We start from the raw sequence: 24,369 nt of genomic DNA, 5'->3' as shown, positions 1-24,369 counted from the left end.
AGTGAGTATCCTTTCTTTCCAAGTTTTACTTCTGGTTATCAATTTTTTTTATTCATGGAGGAACGATAAAAACATTTTTGGTCTATAAGTTGACACAAATTCTTCACACACCGGAGATTTCATCATTTCTTGTTTCATCAGTTGAAAATTTAGCAGATAACTCGGTTAAACTTGCTTTGTAGAATGCAAGAAAACAGATCATTTAGAAACTTAGTCTGGGTTTCACATAAAAGAAAAAGCAGGCATAATGAGCATGAAAATATCCAGAATGCAACAACAGTTGCAGCAAAAACAAACGACTAAATCTTTCACACTAAAAGAAAAGCAGCAGAACAGGAAGTTGAGGTTTAGAATTGCCAAAATGGCAATAACTATCCTCATCATTCCTCCTCATATTCTGGTTCCTCTTCCTCGTACTCTTCATCATCAGCTGTTGCATCTTGGTACTGCTGATACTCCGAGACCAGATCATTCATGTTGCTCTCTGCTTCAGTGAACTCCATCTCATCCATGCCTTCCCCTGTGTACCAATGCAAGAAAGCCTTCCTCCTAAACATGGCTGTAAACTGCTCGCTCACACGCCTGAACATCTCCTGGATGGATGTTGAATTGCCGATGAATGTTGACGCCATCTTGAGGCCGGTGGGTGGAATGTCACAAACTGTAGACTTCACGTTGTTTGGAATCCACTCAACAAAGTATGACGAGTTCTTGTTCTGAACATTCAGCATCTGCTCATCCACTTCCTTGGTGCTCATTTTACCACGGAACATGGCCGATGCAGTCAAGTAACGACCATGTCGTGGATCAGCTGCACACATCATGTTCTTGGCGTCCCACATTTGCTGAGTGAGCTCGGGGACTGTTAGAGCTCGATACTGTTGGGATCCTCTGGAAGTGAGTGGAGCAAAACCAACCATGAAAAAGTGAAGCCTGGGGAAGGGGATGAGATTCACAGCAAGTTTCCTGAGATCAGAGTTGAGCTGGCCAGGGAATCGTAAGCAGCATGTAACTCCAGACATTGTTGCAGATATCAAATGGTTCAAATCACCAACTGCGTAAAGATCAAAAGTAAAACAAAAAATGATGTAAGACTTCTAAAAATCACAAAACAAATCTTAGTTCTAAATTCTAAACCAACTTAATTTTAGCCCCAAACAAACCAGTTAAGCATAGCAAAGAGCTACCAGATGCAAAACCCACAATAGCACCAGATCCAAACAATGAGCGATGATAGTTAACTTTAGAACTACTAAATCTAAGAATGGTTAACAATCTAAGCAAAACTAAGGTATAATTAGGGGGAAACTTACAGCTGGGAGTAGTGAGCTTAAGTGTGCGAAAACAGATGTCGTACAAGGCCTCATTGTCAAGAACCATACATTCATCAGCGTTTTCAACCAATTGGTGAACAGATAAAGTAGCATTGTAAGGCTCCACGACTGTGTCAGAGACCTTAGGAGATGGGAAAACTGAGAAGGTCAGCATCATCCTATCAGGGTATTCCTCCCTTATCTTTGATATCAACAGTGTTCCCATTCCAGATCCAGTTCCTCCTCCCAAGGAATGACAAACCTGAAAGCCTAGAAAACAGTTTAACACCGGTTAAACATACAAGAAGCTAAATCGCTCAGATCCGGTGTAGAAAGGTTTCAAAAGATAGTTTACCTTGAAGGCAGTCGCAGTTTTCAGCCTCTTTACGAACAACGTCAAGTACAGAGTCGATTAACTCAGCACCTTCAGTGTAATGACCTTTAGCCCAGTTGTTACCAGCACCGGACTGCCCAAAAACGAAGTTATCTGGCCTAAAGATCTGACCGACGGGACCGGATCTGATACTGTCCATGGTTCCAGGTTCAAGGTCCATGAGAACAGCACGAGGGACGAATCTACCACAGCTGGCTTCATTGTAGTAGACATTAATGCGCTCAAGTTGAAGATCCATGTCCCCTTGGTAACGACCGGTGGGATCTATGCCGTGTTCGGCACAAACAACTTCCCAGAACTTGGCTCCGATTTGGTTGCCGCATTGGCCACCTTGAATGTGAAGGATCTCACGCATTTTGTTCAGGGGATATGGCAGGCTGTAACGAAGAAAAAGGGAAAGCAGAGATATGAAACGAAAGGGCTTCCAGGGATTTTTATATTTTTGAGGGAGGTTGCGGGTTATGAGATTTTTCATTTTTTGTCCTTCTATTTTTTATAAAATTTTAAGGATAAACTACATGGGTGATAATGAACTATGATCATTAACCATTTTGAGCACCAAAGTTTAAAAACGATCAAAAAGACCATCCAACTATTTAAATTGTTCAATGCAACCACTGGCAATTAATTTTTAATAAAGGTGATGATGTTACTATTAATAAAATTGACATAATTATATATTTAGTCTTTAATATTTACGTATTCTATCAATTTAGTCACTATTTTAATTTACTTAAAAAAAATAAACGTGGAAAATATTTTAGAATAGAAAATTATCTTAAAGGGTTTCAAATTAGTGACACCTTGGCTCAATCAATACGACTTTGCCACTAGGCTAGGCCATTCAATTGGTCTTTAGTTACACAATGTTGTATATGTTGTGTTTAATGTTATTTCATATATATAATTTAAAATAATTTAAAAATTAAAATATTAAACTCATTTTCTATAAACAATTTAATTTAATTTAACATTATTTTAATATTTTAAATATTTAAGTTAAAATATTCTTATTTTGTGATTTGGATTCTCTAAATAATTTTAATATAATCTTATTGTTCAATATAATTTATATATTATTATTTTTAAAAATCGTAAAAAATAAATAAAATATTACTCTCTGTTTTATTTTTAAATATTACAATAACTATAATTTAATATATATGTGAAATATAATTTATTTATTATATTTGTTTTAATAAATTTATATATATATATATATATGTTAGACAGAACATATAGAACATTGTCTAATTAAACAGCAATTGAATGGTCTATCTTAATGGCAAAACCATATCCATTGAGCCAAGGGGTCACGTTTGAAACCCACAAGCTCACTTTCTATTATGAAATATTTTCCTTTTACATAGATGGTGATATTTTGAATGAATTAAAAGAGTGATTAAATTGATAGAATGAATAAATATTAAGGAATAAATATATAATTATGTCAATTTTATTAACAATCACGACATTACCTCTGTTAAAAATTAACCGTCACTGGTCTGTTTGATCGCTTTTAAACGTTGGTGGTCAAAATTGTTAATGATTATAGTTTGATGGTCAATCATGTAGTTTTCCCAAATTTTAATTATTTTTTACTGTACAGTTCGACTCTTGGCTTGGTTTGGTTGGCTCGTTTGTATTTTGATTTTTTTGAAATTTGAATCAATGGTTAAGATGCAGTGGCTGACAAACAGTAACAAAAAGCAACGGATAAGTTAAACTAAAAATTGAAGATTAAAAAAAGGGTAATATACACTATTTTTCACTGTGCTATGCTCCCACCCTTATTTTACTTACTGTACTTTTATTTTTTTCTATTTTATTCACTGAATTATATAGATTGAATCATTTTGATTATCATGCCATTAACTATTTAACGGACTTATAATGTATACTCCAAAATGACGTCATGTTGGTGAGTAAAATATGAGAGAGGGTAAAGTTCAGTGACTCATTGTGTAATTTACCCTTTTTTAACTTCTTCATTTTCTCTCCGCCAGCTGACCACGTCATTTTCACAGCAAAATGTCACAAAACTCGTGAATTTGAATTGAAATGTTTTGGTTTCCTCAATTTCAATATCAAATTTGTGGTCTTCAGAGTAAATTCCGACAAAATAGAATTCGAATTTCGAGCTCACGATATCGAGGCGAAGCGACCCTTCTCATTTCGAGCTCACGACATCGAGGCCAAGCAACTGAAAAATAAAATTTACTAATAATATACGAGGATATTAGGGTTGAGTTTTTTGTATTAAAATAATATTTTATTATTTATTTAAAACTAATAGATTAGTATATTAGCTAACTTATCATTTTTATTATTATTTATTAATAAATTAATAATTATTATTTATATTTATTTTTTGAATGAAATAATTTTGAAGTAATTACTAAAAATATATTTTTAAAAATTAACGAGTTCATCGCAAACTTATCGAATCGAGTTAGACTTTGCTCGGCTTAATTCGTTAATGTCTCGAGTCGAGTTCGAGTTCGGCTCGAGCTAAATCAAGTCTCGAGTCGAGTTTTTACCGAATTGTGATTGAATCGAGTTTGAGTTGCTCACGAGCTGCTCAACTCGTTAAGCACCCATAACCGATAGTAATATCTAGTCACCTTCTATTTTTATTTTATTTCTTTAATATTTATATTAAATAATAATAATAAATGCCACATTATCCGCTATTAGAGAGAAAACATGGAGAGTATAAAATAATTCAATTTGTAAAATTAAGTGAATAAAATAAATAAAAGTTAAGGGAGAAAAATAGGAAAGAGAGAATGCTGTTAGTAATAATATATTTTTTCTTTAAAAATTAAAATTGCAGAGACAGCTGGCTACGATTGTCGGCCACTTGATTCTAGTATAGTGTCAGGCATGAATAGCTTGCACGTAACGTTAACATCCATCCAATAGTATTTTAAAAATCACATCAAAAGTTTAATTCAGGGTAAATTACAAATCCATGGTGATTTTCTCGAAAAATCACTTAGCCTCTTTTATTTTCTTGTAAGAATCGTTTAGATTATATTTTTTGATCTAATATTCTGTTCAGAAAGGAGCGTCCTTGCACCGTTAAGATATTAAATCAAAAAATATAATCTAAATGATATCTGATAAGAAAATAAAAGGATTGTTTAGAAAGGAGCGTCCCCTACACCGTTAAAGTATTAAATCAAAAAATATAGTCTAAACGATATTTGATAAGAAAATAAAAGGGTTAGGGTGATTTTTCGGGAAAATCACCCAAATCCATCGTTTATAATCGTTAAAATTTTAAAAAAATAATTTACCCATTAAATTTTTTATTTACTTTATTTGTTATAAGGAAATTACATTTTTAATTTCCCTATAATTTATTGATAAGATTTTTCTCTAAATTCTAACAGTAAAAAAGTGAAAAAAAAATATGAAAAAAATATTTTTTAATAGTTAAAGATGATTACAAATAACAACTATTCAACAAAATTTTCAATTTGTTTTTTTGGGAATATCGAAGAGACCTAGCTAAAGCAGCCAGGTGCAAAGTGACTAAGGAGCAGAAGAGCATGAGGAGCCGATGGAAGCAAAGTGATACTATAAGAAGACACACCGGGGAGCTTTTTAATTGCATCAGCAAGCATGTTGCACTCTCGAGGAATCCAGGTAATTGAAGTCTTCCAATTGCGCTGTCGGAGACGGTGAATGGCTCGAACAAGGGGAAAGTGGCTGAGCGATGGATCACCTTCCGAGAAGAGATTGACAACAGCAAGGCAATCAGATTGAATCTTCAAGTGGAGAAGACCGAGAGACCTATCTTCTTGAAGGCAAACGTAAAGAGCCCACAGTTCCGAGTGAAGGGCGTCACTTATGCCAACTGTCTTGTGGAAACCAGCTAGCCAATTCCCCTCGTGAGCCCGGATGACACCACCAATGGAACCAAGGCCGGAGCGAGAGACAGATGCTTCGGTATTCAAGAAGCTCCACTCAACTGGTGGCTTTTGCCATTGGAAAGCGGTTCTGACCTTTTGTGAGCGTTTAAATTAGCAGGGAGGGAACTGTGAAAGTGTTGGGCCCAGATGGTGCTTCTAGCTAGGATGGCAACATTTGAGCGAGGGATATCGTTGAAGACAAAGTCATTCCTGCTTTTCCATATATTTCATGTAAGGGACGAGAATAACAAGTTCCAAGGAACTTCAAGTGAAGGAACCTGCAAATGAGAATTAATATGCTTCTCAAGCCAATCGGTGAGCTCAAGCGAGAGAAAATTAGAGGCGACACAATGGGGAACAATGCTCATCCATAGGGTTTTCACAAAATATATACTTTGATTATACGTTAATCAAATTATAAATATTACAAATCAAATTGATTTAACATTGAAAGAGTTTTAAATTTTTATAATCAAGTTGTATAAATTTTGAAATAATTTAGGCAAAATCTAAAGTAATAAAGTTGTATGAGATAATTTTAGACAAATTCATCAATATCTTGAAACATGTCGAATAATGATAATTGCAACATCAACGTGACACAAAAATGAAATTATAAAAATTTTATATTTAAAAGAAGATAAAATTGAAAAATATAGAAAAAGAAAAATGACATTAATGATATATGAATTTCATATCAATTGAAGATAATCCATACCAACACAAGTGTCTATCATGTTATTCTTTCATTTATGATTTAATACATGAATGACTGAAGTAGAAAAATAATTAAAATTTAATGAATAAATTTAATAATATGTTTGGGTTTTTTTAATAATATATAGTCAAAATCTTTTTAAATAATTGATGCATACACAACTTACAAATATAATTTATAATTTATTTAGAAAAATAAGAATAAAAATAAAATTAAATGATAAAATTATAATTTATTTAATTAATTATTATGGGGTGTGACAGTATATTACAGTACTAGTTGTTTGTGCTAAACAAATATGTAGTAGCATTTATGGGAGGTGGGCTCACCCGCCAAGTGAAAAGTGGGAAAATTACAAAACAAGCAAATGGCAAATATATATCAGAGCACTCCATCCTTTGTCGACCTCAACAGATAAACAAATTAAGACTATGCCATTCCCTCTCCCAAGGATTGACTCATGCCTTCCATATGAACTCAAGTGATATAAAAGAAATATCCCACTTTCCATCCCAACATACCCTTCCTTGCCTTCCACCGAACCAGCAAAAATCTTGTTGGAAAAATATATCGAATTCATTGATAATTGATTTTTTCTTAAATGTAACATATTTGTTTGAATATTTTAGATTATTAAGATATTATGTGAATTTTTTATTAATAAGATAATATTCTATAATACTTAATGATTTATATTCAGATAAAATGCGAATATGTTAACCAATTTATATTCAATTAAAATAAAAATATCTTATTTATACATTAATATTTGATTAAATACAAATATATTATTTATGAATATATATTCAATTGAAATATAAATATATTAGTACAAATTTATATTAGATTGAAATATGATATTGTAGTTCCGGATGGATTGTTTTACTTTGAGAATTCCTTATAGATATAGTATTAACCTTCTAAGTTAAACACTAGTTAAGAGGTTTTAACGAGTTTCAAAAGCTTTCACAATTCATAATTCAAGAATTTGAAAATAAAATCTTTTTCTCTTCCACTAGTAATCCGACGATAGATAAAAACAAGAGTATAGCTCGTGATTTTTATGTTTGTGTTATTGTAGATGAACATCTAGTTTTTGTATTTGGTATACAGACGACCAACGATCTCGAGCACCAAGGGAGTGGTTGGAAATCTATCTTAAGGAAATTGTGTAGCGACATGCCTCAACTGTTTTAGATCGATTGGTTTATCACATGGAGTATTTATTTATGTACTAATTTTTGTTATTATTTAATAAGTTTAATTTCGTTTGTTTTATCGTCTCGGTGGTGATTATAGTCTACTGTTGTTACACTTATAATAATCTTAGATAGAATAAACTTATTATTTATCTTTAATTTTATAATAATATTTTAACATTATTATCACTATTTTTCTATTTCATCCTCGAATTAACGATTTTTCTAGCAATCCTTGGTCGTGGTTCAGGACTCTGTTCTCTCCCTTCAGTTCTTGCCTCTAACCTTCACAAATAAATCGTACTCTATAGGACAGCAGAAAAACAGGTATTAGCAGTTGGTTCAAACACTGCATTCCACCAAACCATCAACAATTTTCGGGCCCCGGAATATGGCTTTTAATTAATTAAACATCCAACACTGTCCTCAAATTCAACACAGGAGGCCAGATTTAGACTACTTACAGCGATTCAAGAACAATGTTCCATGTGAACTGTATATTTGAATTTTTTTCAATATAGGGATGTAAGGTTTTACTTCAGAACAAATACAATTTATCAAATCATATACAAGGAATTATGTCCGTGAGCATATGATTTCAAGTAATGCCTGATCAATAGAAAAATGGTCATTGACTGACTATATTCTTTTAACAAATAAATTAATTATATTGCATTTTGTTTGTTTCATATAAACTTAAACAAGAGATCTCTAACCATGAATGACGTTTCAAAAAATGTACATCTATCTATTATCTTCGGTATAAAACATCTTCAAATTCAATTAAATAATCTGATTCAATCGAATGTATCTTAAAGAACGGTGTAAAAAGGCACGAATCAAGCTACCTCACTAGTTAAAAGAATAGTTGTTATTCCTAGAAGCCTTAGGTTCGAGCACTACAAAATGCAGAGTATCTAAGCATTTACCTTCAAATAGTTTAGGGTTTTTAGAATATATATCAAAAGTAATTGAGAGTTTTTAGAATATATACTACCACTTGTAGGCTAGGGGTGCTCATTGAGTTGAGCAGTTCGTGAGCAACTCGAACTCGACTCAACTAAAACTCGACTCAAGTTGACTCAACTCGAGCTCGACTCGAGACCTTAACGAGGTGATTTGAGCAAAGTCCAACTTGACTCAATAAGTTCACGAGCAACTCGTTAATTTTTTTATAACTTTTTAGTAGTTATATAAAAAATCTATTTAATTAAAAAGATTACTGGTTTACTAATAGATAATATACAAGATGATAAATTACTAATCTATTAATTTTCTAATAAATAATAAAAAATACTAAGTTATTATTTAGTAATTATTATTTTACTACACCCAAAAATCAAACTCTAATTATTTTTTAATATATTTATGGATTGTTATTTGGTGTTTAGAATTTCAATTTATTTCATACAATCTTTTAATAATTTTTTGGTTAAATTTATTAATTTATGTTTATATTAAGTTCAATATAGTATTAGTAGATTTTACTTATAGTTAAAAAATAAATTAAAAAATTCGGTGAACTTAACAAGCAATGAGATGAGCAAGAGTTTAATGACCTTAATAAGCAATGAGTCGAACAACAAAATTTCTTAATGAGCATGAGTCGATCAAAATTTTAACGAGCTTAACATGCAATGAGCCGAGCAACAAATTTTCTTAACGAGCACGAGTCGAACAAAATTTTAATGAGCTTAATGAGCAATGAGTCGAGCAACAAAAGATTTTAACGAGCACAAGTCAAACATTGCCCAACTCCCAATCGACCCGCTTGATAAATACCCATAATCATTTATATTCATCATATTTTAATAATAATAAAGTAATAAAAACGGTGTAAAAGGCTCAAAATTCCATTTACGCCAAGAAAATATTTTAATATTGAAATGAGTATAACGTATCCAACCTATAAACTTATCGTCTCAATCATGAATTCCTTCCACCAAAGAATTTTAAATAAGAAAAATGGAAATACCATAGGGCAAAGAGTTCTTTGAATTATGAGTAATATTCACGTTGATACTTCGTTTTCATTTCTTATTCACGTTTTTTTCTTTGTTAAAAATTGGGTAAACTACACTATAGTCGGTATACTTTTAGATTACTTTCACTTTGATTACCAAAATAATTTTTTTTATTGGAGTCATAGTCTTCAAGGAAAATTTTTATTTCGGTCATTGAATCATTAAACCATTAAAAACGATATGGCATGTCCATATACCAATGGCATCCAAGTCAATATGTTAACTTTTTTAATAAATTAATGACATTCAATAAATATAATTTCAACTCTAGTGTAACCTAAATATGGTAAACTGCATTATAGTCACTAAACTTTTAGATTTATTTTACTTTGGTTACCAAAATAGAAAAGCTTTTATTAGAGTCACACTTGTCAAGAAAAACTTTTATTTCATTCATTAAATCATTAAACTATTATCAATCATGTGACACATCCATATGCCAATGGAAACATAGTCAATATGTCATTTTTTTTATAAATTAATGATATTTTGTGAAGATTATACGAAGTAATTAACTTAACTCGGTTGTTAGGTTTAGACCCCTTTATAGGGATTCCAGATTTGAATCTCACCCCTTTACTTGATAATATGTGGACATGTCATGTTGACTATTGTTAATGATTTAACAGTTCAATAACTTTAATGTAAGTACATTAACTCGAATGAAAATTTTCTAATTTTACTGACCAAATAGCAAACATCTTAAAATTTCAGTAATTTACCCTTAAAAAATACTAAGCCAGGTTGATTAAGATTACTGGAACAAAACACATCGTATAATGTTCACTTTCGAATGTTCCTAAATTTAGCCAAAAATGACAAATTTTTGGTTTTAAAAATGCACCAAACCAAAAAGAAAATTGTTAATCTCATCATTACAAAAAACTGAAACAGAAATGTTGACTAAATAGATCTTGATCCCCACAAGCATAGGAAGCTACGACATTATCGGACCAGCAGCCGATGTTAACATGATGGGATACGATAACGCAGAACAAATGCTTCGGGGATTCACTTCAGGCTGCGAGCTCGCTCATTTATCGTCGCAGAGCCAAAGGGGAAACGAGTTGTATTTGTTAATCTCGATGCTTGCATGTTTTCACAATTAGTGACGATTACGGTGCTCGAAAGATTGAAAGCAAGGTAATTATTATCATAACATGTTATGAGGATTTTATCTTTTGACTCGTCTACAACTGCTGCATGTATATACATGCAGATATGGGGACTCATATGTTGGTTTTTTTTGGCAAAGTCTCACATTAGTTGTGTATAAGGAGGAGGGAAAATTCTTTTGTTATAAATAGAGTCATCATCCTCCTTAGTTAAGTATCCCACAAATATAAGCTTTCTTCTATATTAAAGGCTATTTGTTTTCTTTCTTTCTCTTTGTAATATTTCCTCTATTAGTGAAATATTATTTTAGTAGTGTTCGAGGAGGTAGACATAATTTTGGCCTAACCTCGTTAAATATTGGTGTTCTCTTTATGTCTATTTAATAGCTATTGTCGGATATAGTTGTTGTTAATTATTGTCCTATTAAAATTACTTGTCTTGGTAGTTATGTCTAAAGAAAGTGGGTTTTAAGAGGGACCATTGTGACTCCTCCTCTTTCCTGGGAATTTACCTTGGTGTGATTTTTAGTACAATCATTTTCACACTAGTCACCTAGATAATAGTTCGAAAGGTGAATTTGTTATTATTTGTGGAAATTAACTCGAATTCCACAACAATTGATATCAGTGCTCTTGGTTTATTTTAGTATGCTCTGTGGTTGCGGCTTAGGCTGATCTTTCACATTAGAAAAAATTTTATTGGGATAATTGGCATTCCGCATTGACAACTATTAAATAGAATTTGTAGCAGAAATGACAGACGCAACAAAAACATCCACATCGTCGTCAACAGCTGTGACAAATGTTAGATTTGCAGTGGAGATTTTTGATGGCACCGGTCATTTCGTCATGTGGCAAAGTGAGGTTCTAGATGCCCTATTTCAGCAGGGTCTAGACATTGCTATTGAAGGAGAGAAACCAGATGATGTTGTGGAGAAAGAATGGAAGAGGATCAATAGATTGACATGTGGTACTATTCGATCGTGTCTTTCTAGAGAGCAGAAGTATGCATTTTCTAAGGAAATTTCTGCAAGTAAATTGTGGAAGGCACTGGAGGAGAAATTTTCGAAGAAAAAAGGTCAGAACAAGCTCTACATGAAAAAGAGATTGTTCCGCTTCAACTATGTACCAGGTACCACTATGAATGATCACATTACTAGCTTTAATCAGCTGGTGACTGATCTGATGAATATGGACGTGACTTTTAAAGACGAAGATCTGGCTCTGATGATGATGGGATCACTTCCTGATGAGTTTGAGTATCTTGAAACTACTCTACTTCATGGGAAAGTTGATGTGTCTCTCAGTGAAGTAACTGTTGCCTTGTATAATTATGAATTGAGAAAGAAAGACAAACAAGAAAACACAAGTGTCGAAGCAGAAACTCTTGTTGTTAGAGGCTGTTCGAAGAGTCAGAATAAAGGAAAGATCGAAGTCAAAGTCCAGATTGAGCAAAGATAAATGTGCCTTTTGTCGAGAAAAAAAGCACTGGAAGAAAGGATGTCCCAGGCTAAAGAACAAAGGCAAACCTGAAAGGGGAAAGGCTGTCTCGGAATCAAATATGGTCGAGTATGATGATGCAGATTCAGATTTCGCATTCGCTGTTACGCCATCAACCAGCTGTTCCAGTTCATGGCTGTTAGATTCAGCTTGTAGCCATCATATGACCCCCAATAGAGAATGGTTCTTTGATTTTAAAGAACTAAAAGGTGGACTTGTCTACACAACAAATAATTCCCCTCTTGACACACTTGGGATTGGTTCAATTCACTTGAGGAATCAGGATGGATCAATCAGAACCTTAACAGGTGTCCATTATGTACCAGATTTAATGAGAAATCTCATCTCTGTGGGAACCTTAGAGTCAAAAGGTTTAGAAGTGATGGCAAAAGATGAGATTATGAGGATTATCTCTGGTGCACTAGTGATAATGAAGGGAATCGGAAAAGAAACAATGTGTATTACTTTCTGGGTAGTACAATTATTGGGATAGCAGCAGTGGCAGCTTCTACTGATGAACAGGAGTCAGAAGCAACCAGGTTATGGCATATGCGCTTGGGGCATGTTGGTGAAAAATCCTTGAAATTGCTGATAGATCAAGGATTATTGAAGGGTGCTCGGGCTTGCAAATTAGCTTTTTGTGAGCATTGCATCAAAGGGAAGAAGACGAGGGTGAAATTTGGAACAACAATCCATGATACTAAAGGTATTTTGGATTATGTTCATTCAGATGTATGGGGGCCTTCCAAGACAACTTCATTGGGAGGAACACACTATTAAGTCACATTTGTTGATGATTTTTCCCGGAGAGTTTGGGTGTATACAATGAAGACAAAGGATGAGGTGCTACGATTTTTCCTTAAATGGAAAAAGATGGTGGAGACTCAAACATGCAGAAAAATCAAACGTCTCCGTACAGACAATGGTGGAGAGTACAAAAATGATCCATTTCTGAAAGTCTGTGAAGAAGAAGGTATTGTCTGACACTTCACTGTCAGAAGTACACCACAACAGAATGGGGTGGCAGAGCGTATGAACCGAATATTAGTGGAGAAGGTTCGGTGTATGTTGTCTAATGCTGGGTTAGGCAAAGAATTTGGGCTGAGGCTTTGGTCTATGCTTGTCACCTTGTCAACCGCTTACCATCGACTATTATTGGTGGTAAAACACCATTAGAGAAATGGTTTGGTGTACCTGCTACAGATTATGATTCCTTACATGTGTTTGGTTCCACTGCATACTACCATGTTAAGGAGTCAAAGCTGGATCCAAGAGAAAAGAAGGCGATCTTTATGGGGATCACCTCTGGTGTGAAAGGCTATCGTCTTTGGTGTCCAGAAACAAAGAAATAATCTTTAGCATGGATGTTACCTTTGATGAATCTATCATGTTGAGAAATATGACTTCATAAAAATTGGAGCAGACAGATGTAACTCCCAAACAGGTGGAGTTTGAAGGAAGCAGAATTGACCCAGCCAGTAAAGAAACTAATGTTGACTCTCCTATGGTAGAAGAAGAGTCAGATGAAGAAGAGGTTCAAACCCAAGAACCTCCACAACAACATGAATCAATTGCACTCAGAAAGGGAAAGAGGACCATTAGACAACCTGCTCGTTATGCTGATATGGTCTCTTTTGCATCACCAATTGCAAGTGATGACGTTCCTGCCACTTTTAATGAAGCAGTCCAAAGTTCAGAACATAAAAAGTGGAGGATCACCATGAATGAAGAAATACAATCCCTTCAAAAGAATGAGACGTGGAAACTAGCTAATCTTTCGAAGGGAAAGAAGGCAATTGGGTGCAAGTGGGTATATGCAAAGAAAGATGGATTTCCTGACAAGAATAACATCCGCTACAAAGCAAGATTGGTGGCTAAAGGCTACGCTCAAACGGAGGGAGTTGATTATAATGAATTATTTTCTCCAGTTGTAAAACATTCTTCCATCAGAATTTTGTTGGCTTTAGTAGCACAGTTGGATTTGGATCTAGTTCAGATGGATGTAAAAACTGCATTTTTACATGGAGACTTGGATGAGGAAATCTACATGACTCAGCCAGATGGATTCAAAGTTGCTGAAAAATAAGAAATGGTGTGCAAATTAGAAAAATCGCTATACAGATTGAAGCAATCTCCAAGACAGTGGTACAAGAGATTTGACAAGTTTATGATAGGGCAGAAGTACACAAGAAGCAAATATGATCATTGTGTGTATTTACGCAAGCTACAAGACGAATCCTATATATATCTTCTTCTTTATGTTGATGATATGCTGATAGCTTCTAGGAGTCAGACAGAAATTGCGAAACTAAAGACTCAATTGAACAGGGAGTTTGAGATGAAGGATCTTGGTGAAGCAAAGAAGATTCTAGGCATGGAGATATCAAGGGATAAGAAATTGGGGAGGCTTTGTTTGTCTCAGAAAGAATATCTGAGGAAGGTACTAAAACGTTTTGGCATGGATGAGAAGTCAAAACCAGTTAGTACACCTCTTGCTCCTCATTTCAAGCTCAGTGCATCCATGTCACCTAAGGATGATGCAGAACGGGAATACATGTCAAAGGTTTCGTATGCAAGTGCTGTTGGTAGCTTGATGTATGCAATGGTGTGTACGAGACCCGATATTTCATAGGCAGTTGGGGTTGTAAGCATGTATATGTATGATCCTGGAAATGAGCATTGGCAAGCTGTGAAATGGATTATGCGGTATATTCTGAACATCGTATATGTTGGTTTAGTCTTTCAGAAAGACAAACAAAATGGTCAGTGTGTAGTTGGGTATTGTGATTCAGACTATACAGGTGATTTGGACAAGCGTCGATCAACTACTAGTTATGTGTTTACATTTGCAAAGGCACCAGTCAGTTGGAAGTCCACCTTACAGTCAATAGTGGCTTTTTCTACAACAGAGGCAGAGTATATGACAGTTACAGAGGCTGTGAAAGAGGCAATTTGGCTTCAAGGGTTGCTTGGTGAATTGGGAATGGAACATAAGCATATCAAAGTGCATTGTGACAGTCAGAGTGCTATTCATTTAGCAAAGAACCAGGTTTACCATGCAAGGACGAAGTTCATCGATGTTCGATATCACTTTGTACGAGAGATTCTAGAAGAAGGTGGAGTCATAATCCAGAAGATTCGGTCTACTAAGAATCCTGCTGATATTTTGACAAAAGTGGTAACTGTGGTCAAATTTAAACATTGTTTAGACTTGGTCAATATTGTTACAAATTGAAAGATGAATTTGCAGACACTATTGAAGATTGGATTTTTGAGAGATGTGTGTGGAATTTGCCAAGGTGGAGATTTGTTGGTTTTTTTTGCAAAGTCCCACATTGGTTGTGTATACGGAGGAGGGGAAATTCTTTTGTATAAATAGAGCCATCCTCCTCCTTAGTTAAGTATCCCACAATATAAAGGCTATTTGTATTCTTTCTTTCTCTTTGTAATATTTCCTCTATTAGTGAAATATTATTTTAGTAGTGTTCGAGGAGGTAGGCATAATTTTGTCCTAACCTCGTTAAATATTGGTGTTCTCTTTATGTCTATTTAATAGCTATTGTCGGGTATAGTTGTTGTTAATTATTGTCCTATTAAAATTACTTGTCTTGGTAGTTTTGTCTAAGGAAAGTGGGTTTTAAGAGGGACCATTGTGACCCCTCCTCTTTCCTGGGAATCAACCTTGGTGTGATTTTTAGTACAATCGTTTTCACACTAGTCACCTAGATAATAGTTTGAAAGGTGAATTTGTTATTATTAGTGGAAATTAACCCGAATTCCACAACACCATACACTGAACAAAATGTGGCCATCAGTGGTATTCATACACATGCTGGTCCGAGAGGTTATCTCCAACATGTGACATATCTTGTGACATCTTTAGGCTTCGTTCGTCAGTCATTTGATGTACTGGTAGACGACATCGAGAAAAGTATTATACAAGCTCACGAAAATCTTCGACCCGGATCTATTTCTATGAATAAGGGTCATTTCTTTATCAACATCATATTTATATTTGCTCCGTTCGGATGCAAGGTTATTAAGATGGGCACTGGGGCTACGGTTTACACCAGCATCTACTAGTAATGTTGAAAACACTGAATCTTTGAGAACAAATAACACCAACCAAGGAAGATTTTCCCTTCAGATTTCCGGTTCCTTACTATCAACCTTATCAGAACTGTTGCCCGTAATAATTATTTCATCGACATAAACCATCAGCAAGAGTTTGGACTCAAGCCTATTCCGAATGAATAATGAAGAATCAGCTTTCGACTCAAGAAACCATAATTTGGTCGTAAGAAAAGCCTTCAAGGTATTGTACCAGTCTCTAAGAGCTTGTTAGATTGCTTTCTTGTGACAACAAACTAGTTTCTCACTATTAGGATCATGCTGCTCAAATTCAGGTGGCTGAATCATGTAGATTTCTTCATTCAAAAGCCCGTTCAAAACCTTGTTGTTAATATCAATCTGACGTATCATCCAACCTTGAAGAACTGAAGTAGCCAACACGGCCCTCAAAGAATTACAAACATCATACCCAACGGTCATGATAATCGTAAGTTTTTAGCCTTCTATTTCACGCACTATGTAGTAATGTTAAAAATAAATAGAAAGAGCAATTGGAAATCTAGTATCTATAGTCAATAGATCCATAATATGTAGCTCAGGGTTTCAATTCGTCGTGGTCGCATTTTGGTCATTTCGTGTTTACGGCGATTGTAGCCGTAGCGGGCGCTATTAGGCACTATTACGGATGTAACAGGTATATCGGAATGCAGCGCTACCACTATTTAACGGGCGCTATCGCGGTCGTGGACCACTGTTTGAAACCCTGATGTAGCTCAAACTCCTTGATGCAGAACATTAGTTGCTGAAGCTTGCTGCATCATTCTGCTCTTCTTCCGGTAGGCCAGCAGCCCGGACAAAGTGTTGCTAGGCGTGTCAGGAGCACTATTAGACAGGCTGATAAGCCCGGATTTGTATCTGCATTTTGCCAAACAAATTATGGTGATGTTAGTCCCAATGTAGTCGGAGCATTTTGTACCGACACTGGTCTTCCTTATGGCTTCAATTATAGTACCTGCGGTGGAAAGAATAAACTGTGCTACGGTCGAGGACCAGGGTATACTTCCTCTTTCTGATATGCACTTTTTTCACAAATACTAGTTGTTCCATAAGACTAAAGTGTGCTTCATTTGGCAGCTATCCCGAATCCCAATGAGTTTAAAAATACTCGTGTTATCGGAGAGAGACAATTCAGAAAAGCTGTGGATCTGTATGAGAAAGCATTTGAACAGTCAAAAGGGAAGGTTGATTATCGCCACACTTACCTGACTTTTCCGGCTAAAGGTAACGCTTGCGAAAGAGGGAGGAGGTTCTAAGGTAGTTAAACCTCGTTATGCCGCTATGGGATTCGGATTTACTGCAGGAACAACCGATGGACCAGAGGCATTTGATTTTAAGCAAGGAGATGACCAGGTGAATTAAGACTGCAGCAACTATATGTGTACGATTTCTATACCATATGCTTGCCTGCTTTGTATACTTAATGTTGTCGATATCAGGGAAATCCTTTTTGGAGGCTTGTCCGCAACTTACTTAAAACTCCCGATAAGAAACAAGTCGATTGTCAGCATCCAAAGCCCATCTTGCTAAATACTGGTGAAACGAAGCTAGCCTACCATTGTGCGGTAAGTTACAACTGTATCTTACGAAACATGCTATTCCGATTGAGTCTTCATAAATGTAGACTCTTTCCAGAATATTGGTTTAGATGCCTGATTAAGTATTCCAATCATTTGAATCTACGGGTTCCTTTGATGGCATATATTCTTCTGTTAATTGACCTTGTCATTAGGAAAGAACTGTCCTCGTGATTCATTTTCCTTTAAGTTCACTGATGAAAATATTTGTTTATTCTTTATCCTGTAGCCTTCAATACTTCCAATCCAGATCATTTGGATCGGGCGGTTAGTCATTCTCAGTGTACCAGGAGGTAGTAGCTTCTTTAAATTCTTATCTTCTATGTTCACTTTGAATTGGATAGGGCAGTAGCATGTCAAGAGGTTACATTCTAGAACTAGATTTCTTTGTTCACTCAAGCAATAATCAGATCAATTCTTACCATTTTTGTCTCTATCAGAATTTACGACAATGTCTGGGAGGCGTCTCCGGGATACTGTGAAGACAGTGCTTACAAGTAGTCGGAATGGACAATTTGGTAGTGACATTCATGTTGTTATAGCTGGCTTGACTAATACATATTTGTTGCGAAAGACGGCTATTAGATAGAGCAAAATCACAAATGATAATTTGAGAAAATAAAAATGAAGATAAAAGAGACACAAAATTTACATGAAAAACCCCTGAATAATATAGGGTAAAAACCACGGGCAACGGCAGAAGAATTTCACTATGAGAAAATAGGAATTACAACTTCTCTCGATAGACCAAGGAGAAAACAATGATAATTCTCTCTTAAAAAGGAGAAAACAACTCTCAAGAAACTCTCTAAATTATCTCTAGTATTGGAAGAAAGCTAGAATGCTTTGGGATGGTTTTAAGCTAAATGAGCTAGGGTATTTATAGTTGAAGCTTTAAGGATCAATTTGTAAATACCCTAAACTTTAGTGACTAAAGTTTATAATTTGCCCTTTCATTTTGTCAACAATTAAGGTTGCCTTTTTTTATTTCACACTTTCGGTACATGTGCACCGAATTGCATGCTGACTTTCAACAATCTCTCACTTGAAGATTTGATTGGAACAATCATATCTTCACATCATTCTTTCTACCTTGTGCATTCATGTTGCTTACGTCTCTGACAGGCCACAAGAGGATCGACTCTAAGTAAATTTATCAGCATTGATCGCCTTCGTCATGAAATCTGCTATGTTGTCTTTGGTATGGATCTTCTGCATATCTACCATCCCTTCTTCCACATTTTCACGAATAAAATGGTACTAAACTCGTATGTGTTTTGTCCTTGAATGAAATGTTGGATTCCTTGCTAGATGCAAGGCGCTTTGACTGTCACAAAATAGAGAGACATACTCTTGATTATGCCCAAGCTCCTCTAATAGCATCTTCAACCAAATTGCTTCTTTACTGGCTTGTGTAGCTGCTACATATTCTGCCTCTGTTGTGGATGTAGCCACAACTGACTGCAATTTTGAAACCCAACTTACAACTCCACCAGCAATTTTGAACACATATCCTGTAGTAGATTTGCTTTTATCCAAATCTCCTGCATAGTCAGAATCTACATAACCATTGATTAGTAAGTTTGATCCTCCGTAACATAATGCAATATTTGAGGTCCCTTTGATGTATCTTAGGATCCTCTTTACAATATTCCAATGCTCTTTGCCTGGATTCGCCATGTACCGACTAACCACTCCCACTACTTGTGCAAGGTCTGGTCTTGTGCATATCATAGCGAACATCAAACTTCCCACTGCTGATGCATACGGTACGAAACATCTCCATCTCTCTTCTTCACTGCTAGGACTCATACTGGAGGATAATTTGAAGTTAATAGGAAGAGGGGTAGAAATTGGCTTACAATCTTGTATGCTAAATCGTGACAATATTTTCTTCAAGTAATTCTTTTGTGAAAGCCAAATCTTCCTATTACTTCTGTCTCGGTGAATTTGCATCCCTAGAATCTTGTTTGCTGATCCCAAGTCCTTCATTTCAAATTCCCTAGCCATTTGTGCCTTCAATTCTTCAATATGATCTTTGTTGGGTCATGCAACCAACATGTCATCTACATACAACAGCAATATAACAAAATCGTTATCACCAGACCTCTTGAAATAAGCACAAGGGTCTGCGTTAAGTCTGTTGTATCCAAGGCACATAATGAAGGAATCAAATCTCTTATACCAACACCTCAGCGCCTGCTTTAGACCGTACATAGATTTGTTCAACCTACAAACCAAGTTCTTCTTTTCTTTTTCTTCAAAACCTTCAGGCTGGAGCATGTAAATCTCTTCTTCAAGATTTCCATGAAGAAAAGCTGTTTTAACATCTAGCTGCTCTAGATGTAAGTCCAATGTAGCACACATTGACAAAACTACTCGAACTGTTGTTAGTCGAACCACAGGAGAAAATATTTCATTGAAATCAATACCTTATTTTTGAGCATATCCTTTGACCACCAGTCTTGCACGATACCTCTCAACTTGATCGTCACCATTTCGTTTGATTTTGAAGACCCATTTGTTACCAATCGGCTTCCTTCCTTGTGGTAGTGGCACAAGGTCCCATGTATTATTTTTATGAAGGGCTTCGATTTCTTCTTGCATCGCCATCATCCACAGTGAAGCATCTGAGCTTTTATTGCCTCCTGGTATGTTGATGGCTCACCGTCCTCTGTTAAAAGGCAGTATGCAATATTACCTTCTATAACATAATCTGAGTGCCAATTGAGACGTCTTCTCACGCGATCTGATTGATGAGTTGTTGGTGCTTCAGAACTCTCTGGTTCTTGTTCATTATGTGCTGGTTCTGCTTCAGAAGAATCTCCTTGTTCAAACTCATTTCCACATTTATCTGTGTAGTCTCTGACTTTTCAGTGCTATCATCGTCTTCTTTTCTTTGTAGTTTATCCTCTACAAAGATAACATCCATGCTGATGATCACTTTGCGGGCAGTGGGATCCCACAAGCGATACCCATTGACTCCATCAGCATACCCCAAGAATTTGCATTTCATGGATTTTGGATCCAACTTTGAGATTTCTTGGGAGTTGTACATCACGTACACAATACTTCCAAATATATGGAGGTTTGAATAATCAGTTGGTTTACCAGTCCACATCTCCATTGGTGTCTTCAGCTCTATTGCAGTTGATGGAGCTCGATTCACCAAATAACATGCGGTATTGACTGCTTCTGCCCATAATGATTTTTCTAGGCCTGCATCCCTCAATATTGCTCTTGTTCTTTCTAACAAGGTTCTGTTCATCCGCTCTGCCACTCTATTTTGTTGAGGAGTGTTTGCCACTGTGAACTGTCTTTTGATGCATTCTTTCATGCAAAAGTCATCAAATTCTTCGCTTGTGTATTCACCTCCATTATCTGTTCTGAAACACTTGATCTTATTTCCAGAATCAAGTTCCACCCGCGCTTTGAAGATTTTGAAAGTTGAAAACACATCTGACTTCTTCTTAACAGGATACACCCAACATCTCCTAGAGTAGTCATCAATGAATGAGACAAAGTATTTTGCTCCACCTAGAGATGTAACTGGTGCTTGCCATACGTCAGAATGGACTAATTGTAGAACATTTTTGCCTCTAGAATTTGACGTGTTGAATTTCAACCGGTGCTGCTTACTTGTTATGCAATGCTCACACAAAGTAAGTGATACCTTTATTAAGCCTGGAAGTAGCTTTTGCTCCACAAGAACTTTCATTCCTTGTTCTGACATGTGTCCAAGTTTCTGATGCCATAACATTGAAGAATCTGAACTACATGAGGCAACAGAGGCTTCTGCTTCTAGCAAAGTCTCTCCCTTCAGCATGTACAAGTTTGCAGCTATCTTTCGCCCTTCAGCACCACAAGTGCTCCACGGAACACCTTCATGATTCCTTTCTGTGTTTCAATCTTGCTTGCATTATTATCCAACAATCCGTAGGATAATAAATTTTTCTTCAGGCCTTTCACGTGCCGCATATCTCGAACAACTTTGATTGTTCCATCGTACATCTTCAATTTGATGGTTCCCACGCCAATGATCTCTAAGGCATGATCATTGCAACTATACACAGATCCTCCTGAGACAGGTTCATAATGATGAAACTATTCTCTTCTTGAGGTCATGTGATATGTTGCTCCCGAATCAATGAGCCATATATCTGCAAATCGTTTTCTTCCTTCCACGGTGGTTGACGCTTCACAGCATAGAGCATCTCCATGATCTGAAGTGTTTGCGGTATTGCCTTGTGGATTGGAGTTTTTATTTAGACTCCAACAATCCTTCTTCAAGTGACCCTTCTTTCCACAGTTGTAACACTTTAAATTTTTTGCTTCTCGACTTCGATCTACCATGTTTGTGACTGCTGCTTTGGCCACGTTCTGTTGATCTCCCTCTCATCGTTGTCATTGTTATCAACGCTTCTGCTTGTTACAGATTTACTTGTCTGTCTTCCTTGTTCTTGCGCCGATTTTCTTCTTGTAGAACAGCAGCTGCAACGTCATCGAAGACTAGACTGGTGACATTACTGTTTGTCAAGTTGATGATGAGTTGATCATACGAATCCGGTAGACTTTGAAGTAGAAGTTCAACACGTTCTTGTTCTCCTATTTTACAGCTTAAAGATGTAAGCTGAGAAAATAAAGTGTTCAGTGTATTTAAGTGCTCCGTCACTGAAGTAGATTCTGGCATACGAAGAGTGTACAATTTTCTCTTAAGAAAAATTTTATTGTGCATCGATGTGGCCTCGTACAGTTTGGTGAGATGATCCCATATCTCCTTAGCTGTCTTTTTCTCCTCGATGCTTGACAATACTTCATCTGCTAATGCTAGATGAAAGTTTGCCATAGCATTCCCGTCTATTCGATCCATTTGTTGTCATCTGTGAAATCTACCGGCCTTTCACTGATAGATGCTAGACACGTCTTTCCTCAGGATGGCCTTCATCTTCAATTTCCATAATGAGAAATTTCTCCCATTGAATTTTTCAATATCAAATTTCGTTGCCATAGCTTCTTTTACGGATAGCTCCCACTATTTCACTATCGTGAATAGTTCTCTGGAACCTTCAAAGAATGGGTAATACCTTCTTACTTTCTTATGTTGGAGGATCCACATTTTGGTGGCAACCACAAAGACAATAAGCAGATATTACACACTCTAATCTAGCTCGGATACCAATTGTTGCGGAAGACGGCTATCGGATAGAGCAAAATCGCAACTGATAATTTGAGAAAATAAAAATGAAGATAAAAGAGCACAAAATTTACGTGGAAAACCCCTGAATAATATAGGGTAAAAACCACAGGCAACGGTAGAAGAATTTCACTATGAGAAAATAGGAATTACAACTTCTCTCGATCGACCAAGGGAAAATAATGATAATTCTCTCTTAAAAAGGAGAAAACAACTCTCAAGAAACTCTCTAAATTCTATCTAGTATTGGAAGAAAGCTAGAATGCTTTGGGATGATTTTAAGCTAAATGAGCTAGGGTATTTATAGTTGAAGCTTTAAGGATTAATTTGTAAATACCCTAACTTTAAGTGACTAAAGTTTGTAATTTACCCTTTCATTTTGTCAACAATTGAGGCTGCCTTTTTTTTATTTCACACTTTCGGTGCATGTGCACCGAATTGCATGTTGACTTTCAACAATATTCTCAGTATGTTGCTACCTCGGAGGGACACCAAGTGTAGAGATATGAGGTCAGTGTGAAATAGACGACGATATCCGAATATAATTGCCTCAATATTGCCATTTATTGACTATAAAAGACATTCAAGTGAAGAAAATTGGTTTTACAATATTTTTATCTGCAGCTTTCTTCTCAGCTTTTGTGTACTTCATTATCTAGTGTTTTTGTTTCTTAGGGTGCCTCTACACTGCATGGTCCACACACTCGGTGTTTACATTCAGGAGTTCAAGAAGCTTGCAAGCGCTCTCATCAAAGGTCAACCAGTTGAAGCCGGTCCACAACCTACGGATCTTCTAAAAAGAAAATATGCTTTTACTTACTCATGTTGTAATGGACTCAACCCCTGCTGGTATAAACTTAGGAGATGTCTTTGATGTTCCAGTCAACTCAACCTTCAAGACAGGCAGAAACGTGACTGTTGCCCTCTGGTCGGCTTGCCTAAGGAATGATCTCTTGACAGAAGGTATGCTCGCCCTAGTTGAGATGCTCCAAGGGAAGGATACATGGATCCCAATGTATGATGATGATGATTGGTGCCTTCTTTAAGTGGACAAGACCTTCAAAGCTAAGTCCCCGAAGTAAGGCAACAATCGGATGGACAATCCCGTCATCTGCCTCGGCAGGATATACAGAATAAGACATTTTGGTGCTTCAAGGGGCTTTTAGGATCAATTCGGCATTTCACCGGTTCATCAAGTGCTTTTGTAGTGACATGAGAAAATAAAAGCTCAGAGCTATTAATGAAAGCATGGTACGGCACCATGGCAGCATCTTGGAAGCTTAGTTA

At 35.9% G+C, this 24,369-nt stretch overlaps 1 protein-coding gene and 1 pseudogene across 1 annotated transcript; one reads left to right on the top strand and one right to left on the bottom strand.

Moving 5' to 3' along the window:
• Positions 1-373: 373 nt before the first annotated feature.
• Positions 374-2,128, bottom strand: LOC120194412 (tubulin beta-8 chain-like). The gene is made up of 3 exons (XM_039196722.1): positions 1,669-2,128; positions 1,314-1,583; positions 374-1,054 (listed from the first exon to the last, which is right to left on the bottom strand). The coding sequence occupies exons 1-3, from the start codon at positions 2,060-2,062 to the stop codon at positions 381-383; spliced, it is 1,338 nt and encodes a 445-aa protein (XP_039052653.1). The 5' UTR covers positions 2,063-2,128; the 3' UTR covers positions 374-380.
• A 7,620-nt stretch (positions 2,129-9,748) lies between these two features.
• On the top strand, positions 9,749-24,306 carry LOC120194276 (annotated as a pseudogene).
• Positions 24,307-24,369: the final 63 nt, after the last annotated feature.

This window comes from Hibiscus syriacus, unplaced genomic scaffold (assembly GCF_006381635.1).
Source record: "Hibiscus syriacus cultivar Baekdansim isolate YM2019G1 unplaced genomic scaffold, ASM638163v2 tig00116997_pilon, whole genome shotgun sequence".
NCBI classification, from domain to species: Eukaryota; Viridiplantae; Streptophyta; class Magnoliopsida; order Malvales; family Malvaceae; genus Hibiscus; species Hibiscus syriacus.
This window is presented reverse-complemented; position numbering and strand designations above follow the sequence as displayed.

Excerpts from the sequence above, each read along its gene's own strand:
- LOC120194412 (XM_039196722.1), bottom strand. The coding sequence starts at position 2,062 with ATGCGTGAGATCCTTCACATTCAAGGTGGCCAATGCGGCAACCAAATC. Across the intron at positions 1,584-1,668 it reads AAACTGCGACTGCCTTCAAG|GCTTTCAGGTTTGTCATTCC; the intron begins GTAAACTATCTT and ends ACTGTTTTCTAG. Across the intron at positions 1,055-1,313 it reads TAAGCTCACTACTCCCAGCT|TTGGTGATTTGAACCATTTG; the intron begins GTAAGTTTCCCC and ends ATCTTTACGCAG.